Source organism: Podarcis bocagei, assembly GCF_964188305.1.
Source record: "Podarcis bocagei genome assembly, chromosome: 3".
NCBI lineage: Eukaryota > Metazoa > Chordata > Lepidosauria > Squamata > Lacertidae > Podarcis > Podarcis bocagei.
This window is the reverse complement of record NC_138127.1, coordinates 23,276,508-23,291,900: the sequence shown is the minus strand read 5'-3', so window position 1 is coordinate 23,291,900 and position 15,393 is coordinate 23,276,508. Positions and strand designations below refer to the sequence as shown.

Genomic DNA, 15,393 nt, shown 5'->3' with positions numbered 1-15,393 from the left:
TTCTTAACCTGAAACTGTTCTTAACCTGAGGTACCACTTTAGCTAAAGGGGCCTCCCACTGCCGCTGCGCCACCAGAGCACGATTTCTGTTCTCATCCTGAAGCAAAGTTCTTAACCCGAGGTACTATTTCTGGGTTAGCAGAGTCTGTAACCTGAAGCGTCTGTAACCCGGGGTACCACTGTATGTGTCATTTCCTGTCAGTGCACTTTCAGTGGTTTGTTTGTGTGCTAAATATCTCCATTCTATGCAGTTTCTAGTGTTGAATTTCAGGTGTGTGTTTGTGTGTGTGTGTGTGTGTGTGGTAAATTTGGGAAAGGGGAAACTGATATAAACTAAAGTCACTGTGATTTAAGTATGCATAATAAGATATAGGACTAGATTTTCTTGAATGACTTTCACTAATAAAATAAATGATTTTAAAAAGAATTATCATGATTTTGGCACAAAAGGTAAAGTGTGTGAATTTGTATGTATTTTTTTAAAGAATAAGTAGCAAGGTGCATTCACAGAGCCATATGCCTGTTTTTAGTATCTATTGTCTCCTCTATTGATATTGTTTCGTGGTGGTATTTTATGTATTGCATCTAAGACTGCAACCCTACAGTGGTGCCTCGCAAGACGAAATTAATTCGTTCCACGAGTTTTTTCGTCTAGCGAATTTTTCGTCTTGCGAAGCACGGTGTCAGAAAAGTTTTGGAAAAGCTTCAAAAATCACCAAAAACCTCAAAAAAAGCTACCACATCGCGTTCTATGAGTTGCTCCCCGAAGTCAAGTCGCAACTGTATTAACGGTGTTAAGAAAAAGGAAACAAACTTGCAAAAAACGCAAGACGTTTTCGTCTTGCGAAGCAAGCCCATAGGGAAATTCGTCTTGCGAAGCAGCTCAAAAACCGCAAAACCCTTTCGTCTAGCGAGTTTTTTGTCTTGCGAGGCATTCGTCTTGCGGGGCACCACTGTATTTACACTAACCTGAGTTCAACAGTAAGTCCTGTTGAACATAGTGTGGTTTACTTTTGAGTAAATATGCAAAAGCTACAGATACTGTTGGTACTTTTTTTTTGTTTTACAAAAGCAGAAGAGGGCAGTATTACACAAAGCAAATGTTCAAAACAAAAAAAGAAAGAAAGAAAAGAGCTGGAACATTTCAGTCATGTAAGAGTAAACTGACACCATTGTCCTGCTTTGCAAATGATAATATATGATCCAAGCACAGCCTGACTATTTGTATTGTCCTTTATTGGAGACTGAAAACTCTTCCTTGTTCATAACTTCGAGAGAGGAAAATTCTCCTGAGTGTTTCTTTTCTCAGAAACAAGGAGATACTTGCGCTCATTTGGCACCAGAGAATTGGTCATCATGTGGGAAACTATTGTAACAGAGTAATGCATCCACATATGTAGCCGGCTCCATGGTACTGTTCTTTGTATGTAAATCTCCAACCTGCCTACTTTGTCAAGAGGTTCACTAGTTGCAACAAAACCAGGAAGTAGGGTGCAACCTGTAGCAATTGATGCTATCTCCTTATGAAATTGCCATCAGCGGATCATGTGGAGCGCATGGGTACACATTAATATAACACCATGTGACAGAAGCCGAGCAAATGAAAGGCAGCATTTCTGCATGCCTAAAAAGTAGCTGTTTTATTTCATATCCAAGTGTGGCTTCTTGCATATGCCCTGAAATTGACCGTAGCTTGATACCAGGGGGCAGCTTCCTCTGACAATTAGCTGGGCCCCTCCACCTCCTTTTCTTCCATCCTCACAATCACACAGAAACACACTTTGCCCCTTTTGTGCCTTCGCATCCCTCCCCCACTAGAACTGAAGAAGGAAGACCGAATCATTTTGCTACACAGTTCCAGCCCTATTGTTAGGCAGAATAAAGTGGCCACCTCAGGTAGCAAATGCTTAGGGGCAGAGAGGGGTTATTAGCGGCAGGAGGACAAAGCTTTTTGGGCTGCTCAGCCTACCCTGTGTAAACCTACTGCCGTCAAATGTGTTGTCTCCCTGCCAGTATTGAAGTAAAATTCAAGCGCCAATTCAGCTGGCCCTTGTATATGGAATGGTGGTGGTGACACCCTCTCCTTTGCCTCAGGCAGAAAAATGGCTTGGGTTGGCCCTGTTAATACATCAAGGGCAGTATCTTTCAGGGGTCAGATCCTGGTCTCTTCTATATGTGAAGCCTTGCACAATTGCAAAGATATTTATTCTGTAATGGGCAATGGATGTAGATTTCTTTATTAAAATGTACATCTCATTATGTCCTTAGCCTCTTGGCAGTGTACACTTTGAAAAACACAATATACATATTCTAAAAATATATCTGTACTGCTAAGATTACATAAGATTTATCCTTGACTTTGTTCTTTTACTTCATTCAAACCTTCTCTAGTCATTTAAAGCCAATGTGTGGTGGTGGGGGAGGTTATTTCATTTCATTTCATTTCATTTATTATATTTCTATGTCACTCTTCACTCGCATGAGTCACAAAACGGCTTTCATACAATAAATAATATCACTGAACATCACAATTGCAACATAAATCATATAAAATAATTAACAAATCATCAGTAAAACAACCACCTTCTGTAAAATACTATAAAACAGAACAACTTAAAAAATATGGTAAACAGCTCAAACACAAGAAAAGTCATGTTATAAAATTCACAAAGCATTACAGCACTCATAATCCACAAAGCAACATTAACAACATTAACAAACAACCAAAGCAAACTAAACACTGTCGAATTCACACACATGCTCTCCCCATCCCCATGACTCATAGTCTTTCACTCATTTTATCAAATGTCCACGGCAGCAACATGCTTGTCCAGCTATTTTGTTGAGTAGCTTCTTATTATATCTTATCTCCTTCAGACAGACCACATGTTGTTGACGGACCAGGGCGCCTCTGCCTTTGCTAGAGGCATGGGAGTTACTGAGGTTCCTGGAGAGAAACTGATCACAGAAAGGTCACTGGAGAGATGGAAGAAAAACCTTGAGGCTGATTCGAACCCTCAACAGTTTCAAAAGCAAGTATAAAATGTTGGGTGTTGGGGGCAAAATCCTGACCACTTGAGCAAACGAAATTAAAACATGACGCGAAATGTGAAGCTACTCACATTTCTCCTCCAACATTTCTCCGATGAAAATAGGGACACCCCATTCCATAATGATAATTTTACTGCTTATACCTCACCCCAGTCACACTGGGCAGCTTCTAACATATATAAAAACATAATAAAACATGAAGCATTTTTTTTAAAAAAAAAACACCAACCCTTCCCTATACAGGATTGCCTTCAGATAGCTTGGGTGTCAGATAACTGCACACCCTCCTACATTTTTCCAGTGAAAATAGAGACATCCTACCATACCCTCCAACATTTCTCCAATGAAAATAGGGACATCCTAAGGAGAAGTGGGACATTCCAGGATCAAATCAGAAACCAGGATGGCTTCCCTAAATCAGGGACGTCCCTGGAAAATAGGGACACTTGGAGGGTCTGTACTCAAGGTGGCAATATGCAATCTTCAGATTCCGAGGCAGGATACTTCTGAATACCAGCTGCTGGGGAGCAGTAGTGGAGATTGGACTCATTTCCTGCTCGTGAGTTTTCCAGAAACATCTGACTGAAGTAGAAAAGGGTTTGGTCAAATCCAGCAGTGCTGCTTAAAGTTCTCATAATATATCCCCCTATCCTGGTCAAATCTCTGCAAAACATAATGGATGTTTTTGGATGTTTTACCCGTAGACATGCAGCTTGTGAAATTTGGTCTTCCCAAGGATGCATGCCCACCAGCTGCTCACCTCATCTCTGGATTTGCTGCGCCCAGCTCATATTCCCATAGGCCACAAACCTATTCGTACTTACCTGATAGTAAAAGCCTCATTGAACTCAACCTGCAGTCTTAATTTTTTGCTGGGAGCAGGGGAGGCAGCGCTGCATCTGAAGCCCGGATCTACTGATTAATTGGGGCTGGGGGATTCTTTCAATTGCACAGAAATGCTTCAGGTTATTCGTTCACATCAATTGTTCAATTGAATGGTCTTTTTATACTTGAAAAAGACTGGTCCTTCAACAGATTAAGTGCAAACTCAGAAGTGCATTAACTCCCAGTACAGTTTTTTCCTTTTATGAATTCTTTGGACTGAAGATTTCCGTTGATTTTTTTTAATACTTGGGGAAATGCTACCTGTGAGACGCTATGTTCTTTTGGCAAATGCTCTCCAGTCTTCAGCTAATTGTTTGAAATGCTATTTTTGGCAGAGACCTTGGAACAGTTGGAGCCGTTGCTATCGACAGTGCAGGAAACGTTGCTTGTGCAACATCAACAGGGGGACTCACGAACAAACGCGTTGGCCGCGTTGGTGATACAGCGTGTATAGGTAGGGGAGTGTGATAAATGGAAGAGAAGCCAGCCAGCCCTTCCCTCTCTTTCTCATATAATATGTATGATATCAGTCAAATGCATGATAGCAAAGGCTGTGATCTAAAGAATCAGTATGACGGCTTGCCGTTCCTATGGCAGCAATTCCTGCTGCCAAAGAGGCAAGCCACTTTTAAAAAACGGAACAGTGAAAGTGGGAAGTGCTGGTGCAGAAACAGCAAGCAAAGTATCAGGCTTGCAGTGACACTCCACGCTTGCATGCACATACAAACCCGAGTTTAGTGAATGGTATGTTTTCCTGAGATGATGACTTTGTAACTTTTACATCCTGCGCAATATACTTCTACAGTACTGTATATAAGATGGGTAGGGAGTGGAAAGAGCAGGATTTGGAGATTGCTTGGTTGAATACACTGTGTTTCTCTTGTAGAAACAGGCTTACAGTAGTTCTTGGGTGAGGAAGCAGCAAGGGGTGTTAAAAGGAGCCCAGGGTGTACAGTGGTACCTTGGGTTACAGACGCTTCAGGTTACAGACTCCGCTAACCCTGAAATAGTACCTCGGGTTAAGAACTTTACTTCAGGATGAGAACAGAAATCGCATGGCGGCAGTGGGAGACCCCATTAGCTAAAGTGGTACCTCAGGTTAAGAACAGTTTCAGGTTAAGAACGGACCTCTGGAATGAAATAAGTTCTTAACCTGAGGTACCACTGTATTTATAGACACATAAGGAAATTTGCACGGAGAACCTTCACTTCCTGCCTCCACTTGAAATTCCAGGAAGAAATCTATTTATCAATTCATAGACTTTGAAGGGGTAAAAAACATTGCTTTTGTTTTAAATTCTACTGACATTCAGGCCACCAGCAATGATTACTTGTAGATTCAGAGCCAGTGTAAACTTAGCATGCAGCTTGAAGGATGGCTTATTAGCAAATATATCATCTGTTTACTATGCAGCTGATCTAAACTTTAGTTTTGCAATTTGCAGGCTGAAAGTCAATAATGTGTGTGTAAAATACTTCTCCCCAATACCACCAAATAACAGGTCTTTGCTTAACGTTAGTAAATCTTCATTCATTTTGTTTAGACTGCGTTTTGTTTAAACAAGAAGGCATATATGTTGGGTCTGGAGAAAGGACGATTTAAAAAGCAGATGATTGTCCAGAGTTCAGCACTCCTGAGATATTAGGAGCACCATGTTAACATTGTTCAGTCATTAGCATTCTCCTGTTAGAAGATTTTGCTTGGTAGTTCAGTGTATGTAGGCAACCCTCAATAGACTTGTGTGCCATCTTTCAAACACCATCCTTTCTTAATATGTTTTGAAGATTCCCCCAAATATTTAATAGCTTCATTAGCTATTGCAAGAGAGGAAACAATTCTCTAGATATCCATCCACAAGAAACATCTTAAGAGTTTATTCATATTTTTCTGCCTTGTCATCACCAGGTCTATCACTTGGCCAGCAAATCAGTGTGCCAGTTTCACCAATTCCAACGTGGTTATATCTGAAATGATATTTAGTTAAAAGAGAAAATCAGTTGTGCTTAGTTCAGGTTCCAATTGGCTGAAGTGATGCCTGTTGTGGCTTACTTTTATGAACTAACTCATCAGTGTAGCAAGTAACCTCACCAGTGCTGCTAGCCACAGGGTGGTACAGCACTGATGAGGTGTACTTACCACACTATCCCCTCAGCCTTCATAGAAAGTTCATCTGAACACTAGTGGAACTATGGTGGTACCTTGACCATCTGGAAGAGATTTTTTGGTGGTCAAGTTACCCAGCAGTAATTTGACTTCAGGAGTAATTGACACTTAATCCTTACCAATTAACATTGTATTATTGAAGTGCAAATGAACCATTGCTCCAAATTATTGGTTAATTCCATTGATGTAGACCAGGGATGTCCAACAGGTCGATCACAATCTACTGGTAGATCCCCGTGAGGTTTTGGTAGATCGCAGTTGATTGCTCCGTCCCTTTCCTTAGCGTTGGTAAAATATATTCCAGCCCCGCTCCCTCACCCTGGCCTCCATTGTTGCACGATTTGCAGAATGGAAGATGGAGTTTACTTAGTGAGGCTGTTTGTTTCCGCAGCAGTCTGTTGCTGAGTGGCTGTTCCCCTTTCTCCCTTGAGCTTAGGCTTGAATTCTCAATAATCGGGGCTTTCCTCCTCCCTAAAAAAAGTTCAACAACCTTGCCCTGAACCCCCCAAAAACGGGGCTTTCCTTTTTTTAAAAAAGGGGTAGATCACTGCCAGTTTTTAATTCTGTGAGTAGATCGCAGTCTCTTGGGAGTTGGCCACCCCTGATGTATTGTAAACACAAAGTATATGCCACTTGGGTTCTTCTGCTTCACATAAGATTGGTTGCTTTTGTAACGAGCTTATGTGCAATTGGATATATCCTTGTAGTTGATTTGAGATGTTGGGTACTGTAAATGCCAGTCCTTGACTTTTTCCTTTTTGCTCTTTGATCAGGAAGTGGAGGTTATGCAGATAACAATGTTGGTGCCACTTCTACTACAGGCCACGGAGAGAGCATTATGAAAGTGGTTTTGGCAAGACTTATCTTGTATCACATGGAACAAGGTAACGACAAAGGTTGCAAAGAGCACAGAACTGCTACTGTATTCCTGACAGATGTTGGTGGGAGTAGGTTGTGGTCCGTTAGTTCAAAGTTGAGGAGACATACCGAGAAAGTTATTTAAATAGTAGTCAAATGTTGTGATCGGTGGGGGGTTGTGTCGAGATGATTTAAACAATGAACCTTCTGAGGGCTCAGTTTGTGCTGTCCTGATTCAGTGGCACTGGAGCAATATTGTGCTGGTGTGCAATGAATAACAAACAAAAATTATTTCATAGTTGCCTGCAACAAAGTGTTGATTGCTTTTAAAAGCTCAAGTACAAAAAAACTATGGCATCTTAGCGGTTGCATACCAAAAACAATAGGCTTTTAACTGTTGAAGGGAGTGGGTTGTTGCTGATTAATCTTATAAAACCCTTTAAAACACCACCAGTTTCTCTAACTTCTATGTTAAAAAGGAAGGCATGTGAATGAAAATAAGTAGGCTGGTCTATGTATTGATTTGTGTATATTAAGTAAAAGTGCGACTATGGTAAATAGCTGGCAACAAGGTGTTCATGTGGCTGTAATATAATCAGGCTATGGATGACTCTAGAGAGCTTTGCCTTCTATGTTATCCAAACTCTCGATTTATATTACAGCCGGTAAACATAATCAGCTGACCTACTTCTCCTGAATACACTTACAGTTGCCAGCATGACCAGACCACCTTCTTTATTCTAAGCTGTAGTTGCAGACTGCAGATTGGTAGGATCGCCATTTAACTTCTGACACAAAACTTCAAAGAATTTTAGAGTCATATATGCAGAGGAACTATTAAATGGAAAAGGTGGAAATTCCATTAGCATTGTATAAAATAAGTTCCAGGGAGGTTATCTGCAAATCTCAGGTGTGTAAATGTCATGGCATAGGGATCTTTCACCTCTATTTCAGCATCCTTAACAAATGGCTTGTCACTCTGACTTAATCTACTGATAGAAAGAGTTACTGTATGAATCTGATTTTTTGGTCAAATGCACCCCAAGAAAGCTGTGAAAATACTCAGGGGAAGACATTAAGCCAATACCATTTTCAAGTAAGGAATCATGTCTTTATTGAGATACTTCACATTTCCAGCTGAACACTAGTTGCAAAGAAATCATCAGGGCCAACAATATCCAATAATATAAAGGACAAGCATCTACAAAAATGGTATGTGGGACCCGATTGCTTCACAGTTGTTTAAAAACATAAAACAATATACAGTGCTACCTTGGGTTACATACGCTTCAGGTTACATACGCTTCAGGTTACAGACTCCGCTAACCCAGAAATAGTACCTCGGGTTAAGTACTTTGCTTCAGGATGAGAACAGAAATCGTGCTCCGGCGGCGCAGCAGCAGCAGCAGGCCCCATTAGCTAAAGTGGTGCTTCAGGTTAAGAACAGTTTCAGGTTAAGAACAGACCTCCGGAACAAATTAAGTACTTAACCCAAGGTACCACTGTATTGCTCCATTACAAGTGTAATGGGGGAATAATCATGAGTTGTGAATTACTTGCAACAACAAATCGTACAGAACTTGCAACCACAGCACTTGCTAATTAGGCAGCCTATACACAATCACCACATTTCACAACTGCATGAGCAGGCCATACAAAACAGTTACATGAAGCATATTTTTAGTGTGTTGACCACAGAGATAGAATCATAGAGTTGGAAGAGACCACAAGGGCCATCGAGTCCAACCCCCTGCCAAGCAGGAAACACCATCAGAGCACTCCTGACATATGGTTGTCAAGCCTCTGCTTAAAGACCTCCAAAGAAGGAGACTCCATCACACTCCTTGGCAGCAAATTCCACTGTCGAACAGCTCTTACTGTCAGGAAGTTCTTCCTAATGTTTAGGTGGAATCTTCTTTCTTGTAGTTTGGATCCATTGCTCCGTGTCCGCTTCTCTGGAGCAGCAGAAAACAACCTTTCTCCCTCCTCTATATGACATCCTTTTATATGATTTGAACATGGCTATCATATCACCCCTTAACCTCCTCTTCTCCAGGCTAAACATGCCCAGCTCCCTTAGCCGTTCCTCATAAGGCATCGTTTCCAGGCCTTTGACCATTTTGGTTGCCCTCCTCTGGACACGTTCCAGTTTGTCAGTGTCCTTCTTGAACCTTTTTGGTGCCCAGAACTGGACACAGTACTCCAGGTGAGGTCTGACCAGAGCAGAATACAGTGGCACTATTACTTCCCTTGATCTAGATGCTATACTCCTATTGATGCAGCCCAGAACTGCATTGGCTTTTTTAGCCATTTTTTTAGATGATTCCTGCCCTCTTTTCAGCAGGAAAGACAGCAGTGGTTGGCTCCACCAGTTCTTTCATAACATAGGCAAATTGGTTATGTCACTGAATTTGATCAACTCCAGGCTAGAACTGCAAGGAGGAGACTTTTTGGAGTGTTCACTCCATTGTGGGTTGTTTAGCTTTTAAATATAGGCATCAAAGCAGGCAGTGTCTACTACATTTGAAAACCAGAAAAGTACCCTTGGCATTTGGAAATGTTGATGGAGGTCACGCTTGTCCATACCACCTTTAGTTTTATTAAAATAAAGAATGATCTCTTTCTTGGAGGCACTAAAGAAAGGGGAATCTACAGTTGATTACATCCTTGCATTCTTACTTGATTTTGGAAATGTGCACAGTAGCTTTCAGCCCCTCCTAACCATGCTACATAATTCAGGCTGCACAGTACTACAAGTGAAGAGCAGGTGCTCCATTGAAGGGTAGAAACTGAATGATCCTTTTTGCAATAGTTGGGATGTCTAAGCGTTATTATGGCAGCTGTTGCCTGGATGAAAATAATCCTTCCTGTTAGTGTTTATAAAGGCTGGGCTTTGGTTTCTAAGCATGAGAATAGTTTCCATTCTTGGGTATCTGGGTTTCGTTTTTATGAAGAGGAAGGGCAAAATCATAAAGCAGTTGTTATGCTTGTCTGAGTTACAATATGACACCTGATGCATTTGTAATACTTAAGACCAAGCAATATACAATGCACCGGTGGATCTGAGATTATAAATTGTGGATAACAACATGAATTTTATTTGGCTTGTTTGCTATGCACATGCACACAAGATGGGTTTTGTTTACAGGGCATCATGTCATCTTTAAAAATGATTAAATGTTACTGCTGTCTCTGGTGACATGCTTACATTGTACACTTGAACTAAACAATGTCTGAAGGTCTCGATTTGCGGACCTACCAAAAACATATCTAGATATATATAAAACAACAGTGACAAAATAATCCCACAATGATACTTTGGTTTGTATTGGGATTCAATTATATCATAAATCCTGGTGATAAAGATTATCAATGTCCTTTGAATTTTTTTCTTGCCAATTTACCAACAACTAAAACAAATCCGGCAGGAAGGTAAACAGTGTTTCCGTGCGCTGCTCTGCTTCGCCAGAAGTGGCTTAGTCATGCTGGCCACATGACCTGGAAGCTGTACGCCGGCTCCCTCGGCCAATAAAGCGAGATGAGCTCCGCAACCTCAGAGTCGTCCGTGACTGGACCTAATGGTCAGGGGTCCCTTTACCTTTACCTTTACCTTTAAAACAAATCCATATATAGGAGACACACATTTGAGGGCTGGACAAAGCACAGAATGGTTTCTGTGTTGTTGTGCCCCCGTGATACAGTTAGGCCCATCAGTTGTATCTATCACCTTTTATTTCCCTTTCTTTTTAGCAAAGGAAAGAAATAGAAAGTCATTTGTGGTATTCTGTCAATCATTAGAACAGCTGGCTAATGGAACTCAGTTGTAGAAAGGCTGTGGAATCTTCTTCATTTTAAGGTATTTAGTAAGAGCTGAAGGAATGATTCTCAGGAATAGCAAGGTATAGTGAACATAGCTAGAATTTGGACTAAGGGGCCATAAACCATCTGGCTTTGATTTGGTAAGTTGGTGTACTATTCGCAAAGAGAGTTTTGCAATGTCTTGTTGGAGAGGGGTCAGGAATTCTCTGATACTTCTTTATTGACTGTTGGGATCTAAAAGGTTTCTTAGAGTTGCACAAGGGGATTTGGTTATCTCTGTAGAATTCCCCCCCCCACACACACACAAACAACAACCCAGTTTTAACCTGTGCTTGAAACACTTGTTTCAAAAGAAGGTTGGTAGACCACTGTTTGAGTAAAAAAAAAAAAAAAAAAGACCTCTTATACTCATGGAGCTATTCACGTACTTTTGGGATCATGCCCACCATGTTTAAGAGATATTATATGGATGAATTGTAGCTGCTGCAAAAGCCTGTTATTGGCTAATCTGGAAAGATTCAAGGCCACCCTTTCAGCCTGAATTGGTTTTGCTCAAAATTATTTAATTTCTGACGTGTTTTTGAACTCCCCCCCCCCCCCAGGAAAATCACCAGGAGATGCTGCTGACTCTGCCCTAGATTGCATGAAAACTAGAGTCGGGGGATTGGGTGGTGTCATTGTGATCAGCAATTCAGGAGACTGGGCTGCACGATGCTCCACCCAGGAGATGTCCTGGGCTACAGTCAAGGATGACCAACTGCACTATGGCATTCATGCTGGGGAGTGGCACACACAACCTGCCGAAGAAGCTATTAGCTCCCTGGGATGCTAAGCAGAAGTGAAGGAAGTGGAAGTAACACAGCACAATCAAGATTATAGACCTTTGTCGGAAACTGAATCTGTTGTCCCCTTTCTGAAAGGACCTTCTCACCAAATTTCAGTTCAGATATTCACAATGCTGGTCTTTTTGCAGCCAAGCTAAAATCTAGAAGGAGACATAGTGGGCTTAAGGGTGGCTTATGTGAGCATATATAAGATATCCAAAGGTTTGGTTTCTTAGTCACACAACTGAATTGCAGAAAGTCACTATGCACATCTTCAGTGGGGTGTATTTGATGAGATATGTCATGGAACTTTGGAGTGTCAGGCATAGCCCTATTGGCTTTAGCCCAAACGTAGCAGAGTTTTCCTGCACAGCGAAGAAGCTAGTTGCGGCAGTAATGACTAGTCAGCTAGACTCAGAATAACTATTTACAGGATTTATTAAAAAGGAAAAAATAAAACCAGCAGAGTTTCTGCATACAAATAAAAGCAAAATAAATCCTTCCTTCCTTTCTCTCTCTCTCATAACCATACACAGCACTTCTAACTCCTAACACACCTCACATCAAACTGTGCTAGCAATCCCTAGATAACAGAGTTGAGTGCTGCTCGTTAACCAATCAGAGTGAGTAGTTTCTAGGTCAAGCAGACCTGGGCTTTCTGCCAAGAGTAAATTGACACCAGCTGGAGTTAATTGGTGAAGCTAGAATCTGCAAGTTTCCCACGAGAACCAATTAACAGAAACTGAAACCGAAACTGAACACCCCCTCACAGATTCTGCTGAACAATTAACTCCAAATACACCTATGTAGGAGATTATTTTTCCAGCAAACCTAAACCCTTGCACATTCGCTTGTTCTTTATCTTTGCCAATGGTTTAGTTAACACATCTGCTACATTTTCTTCACTTGACACATAAGTACAGGTGATTACATTGTCTTGTACACAGCAACGTACATTTTGGTATTTTACAGAGATATGTTTGGAACGCGATTTGAAACCCTCTGTTTTACTTAAGGTTATACAAGCTTGATTATCAATGTAAACTTGTACCGGTTCTCCACAATTTACATTTAAATCTGTTAACAAATGCTTGAAATAAATCACCTCGTTGCACAATTCACTCAATGCGGCATACTCTGATTCCGTTGATGACACACTTACAACGTCTTGCTTGCGTGACCGCCAGCTGATTAAAGCTCCACCGACCATTATAACTAGTCCTGTGACAGATTTTCTATCTGGCAAATTTCCCCAGTCACTATCACAGTAGCAACTCAACATTTCATCCTCTGAAGAATTTAATTGTAACATATAGCCAATTGTCTGTTTGAGATATCTCAGAACTTGTTTTACCCCTTTCCAGGCATTTAGTGTGGGTTTTGAGACCAATCTACTTAATATGCCTACTGCATAGCTAATATCAGGTCTGGACCACTGTGCTATATACAATAAACTTCCAATTACAGAGTGATATACATCAGGATGTTCAAATTCAGGACTCTCATCTATGTGAAGTGTTTTTATGAAACCTGGATCCATAGGCACCACTGCCCCTTTGCAATCCTGCATCCTGTATGTAGTCAGTAGTTGTTTAACTTTGTTCTGCTGACTAATTAGGCAGCTGCCATCTTGGGCCCAGCACACTTCCAACCCTAGATATGTCCTAACCGGGCCTAAGTCTTTTGTACACCCACCTGCAGCCTACAATCTTTGCCCCCTCAGGCGCTGCTACTGGTGTAAAAACCTTGTGCTCATTCAGAGAGGACATCTCTTCCTCCATTGCCTGTTTCCAGCGCTCTGCCTCCTCTTTTGGTAACTTTAACACCTCCTGAAAACTCTTGGGTTCTGCACTTACACTAAACACATTTGCAGTATCTGGGGAAAAACGCACTGGAGGCACTCCTTTGTTTTGTCTTTTAGATCTTCTGGGAGAAAATTTTTCTTCTGACCCACTTTCCTCCTCAGAACTACGGCCTCTCTTTTGTTGCTTAGCAACTGGTCTCTGGCTAACTCCACTTTCTTGAGAGCTCTTATCTGAACTTTCCTCCCCCTCAGACTCTGATTCTCTGTGTTTACCTTCAGAGTCATGAAGCTCCTGGGAAGGTTCAAACCAAACCTCAGTATTGGCATGTAGTCTCTCCCAGCCACTATGTTCACAAAAACTGGCATTCCTGGAGATCACAATGCCATTTGTCCCTTCAGCAAAACGGAAACCTTTTCCCAGCTCCTGGTAACCCACAAACACTAACTGTTTGGTCTTAGGATCTCCCTTTTTCCTCATTTGCTTCGGAATTAATACCCAGGCTTTTGATCCAAACACATGCAAATGGTCAATTTTAGGTTTTTTCTGAAACAATTTAAAGTACGGGGTTGTACCTATTGTTTGGTGAAAGAGCCTGTTTTGGAGATAACACGCGGTGAGCATGCTCTCCCCCCAATAAGACATGGGCAAATCAGCATCATCAAGCATGGCAAACATCATATCTTGTAAAGATCTGTTTTTTCGCTCTGCAACGCCATTCTCCTCTGGGGAAAAAACGTTCGTTTTTCTATGCCCAATGCCACGCTTTTGTAACCAATCTCTAAAGGCATTTGACATAAATTCGCCACCTCTGTCCGTCTGTATCCTTTTGAGTTTAACAGACAGAAATCTTTCCACAGATGCCACCCAGCCTTTAAACTTAGTGAACACGTCACCCTTATTCTTCATGGGAAAAACCCAAGAATAACGCGTGGCGTCATCCACAATTGTTAGTGAAAAACGTGATCCACCCCTGCTTACAGCAAATGGACCAATTACGTCCATGTGAACCAGCTGTAGCGGTGCCTCACTAACTCTGTCACTTCTGGGGTAAGAGACTCTGTGGGTTTTAACCTTTTTACACACATTACAATCAAGGTACTTGTTACAACTCTTTAAATTACCCCCATCAGCCAATTCAGACATTTTTAGTACACTTTTCCAGCAAGCATGCCCCATTTTCCTATGCAATAAGTGCACACAGTTGTCATGTATAGCTTTGTTATTCACTGCAGGCTGAGATTTACTGACTACTGCTGCAACTTGAGATCCTGCTTTAAGCCAAAACAAGCCTCCCTCTGACTTAGCAGTGCCTAAAATCTCACCAGCCTTCTTAATAATGCAACTGTCACCTTCAAAATACACTTTAAACCCAGCTTTTAGCAAACAATCTACAGACATCAGATTGCTCCTTAATGACGGCACACAAAGTACATTTTGCAGACATTCACGAAGACAAGGAACAAAAACTGCACCCCCCGAAATCACTTCGGAAGTACTTCCGTCTGCTAAAGCCACCTGGCTGCGCTGTGCTGAGTTCTTGGAAACAAACAATTCATCTGAATTCACGATGTGGCGAGACGCTCCCGAATCGACCACCCAGACCGCTTGTTTCTCATCAGCAACCTTGACCTCGCCGGTCACCAGCTGAGCCGACTGTTTTCGTTTGAAGAATTTCTTTTTACGCTGCTGCTGCTGCTGATCTCGTCTCTGCTCCTGCACCGGCAACTGAGACTTGACCAACTCCGGACATTGTCGTTTTAGATGCGCTGAAGACCCACATCGGAAACAACGCCTAACAGCAAATGCTGACTCCTCACCAGTACGCTGCTTTTGCTTCACCTCTGGCACGGCATGAGAACTCCTTCCAAACCGCCCACCTGTAGAAGCCTCTGCAGCCAACGACCTTTCTTGCCTCTTCTGCCATTCTTCAATCAAACGCCCAGTAACGTAACTGACTGATAAATCACGCTCCTGCATGCCTTCTAGA

General features: G+C 41.7%; 1 protein-coding gene across 6 annotated transcripts in view; it reads left to right on the top strand.

Moving 5' to 3' along the window:
* ASRGL1 (asparaginase and isoaspartyl peptidase 1) overlaps window positions 1–11,859 on the top strand; it is a 68,097-nt gene extending 56,238 nt beyond the window's left edge. For 5 of the 6 annotated variants that reach the window (XM_081186936.1, XM_081186940.1, XM_081186939.1 and 2 more), the window contains 4 exons: window positions 2,878–3,032; window positions 4,272–4,390; window positions 6,874–6,984; window positions 11,380–11,859. In XM_081186936.1, coding sequence (XP_081043062.1) covers window positions 2,878–3,032; window positions 4,272–4,390; window positions 6,874–6,984; window positions 11,380–11,609 — 615 coding nt within the window. In that variant the 3' untranslated portion in view covers window positions 11,610–11,859. Of the gene's footprint in view, window positions 1–2,877; window positions 3,033–4,271; window positions 4,391–6,873; window positions 6,985–7,912; window positions 8,063–11,379 lie in introns of those variants that run through there. The other variant, XM_081186941.1, reaches the window with a different exon arrangement.
* Window positions 11,860–15,393: the final 3,534 nt, after the last annotated feature.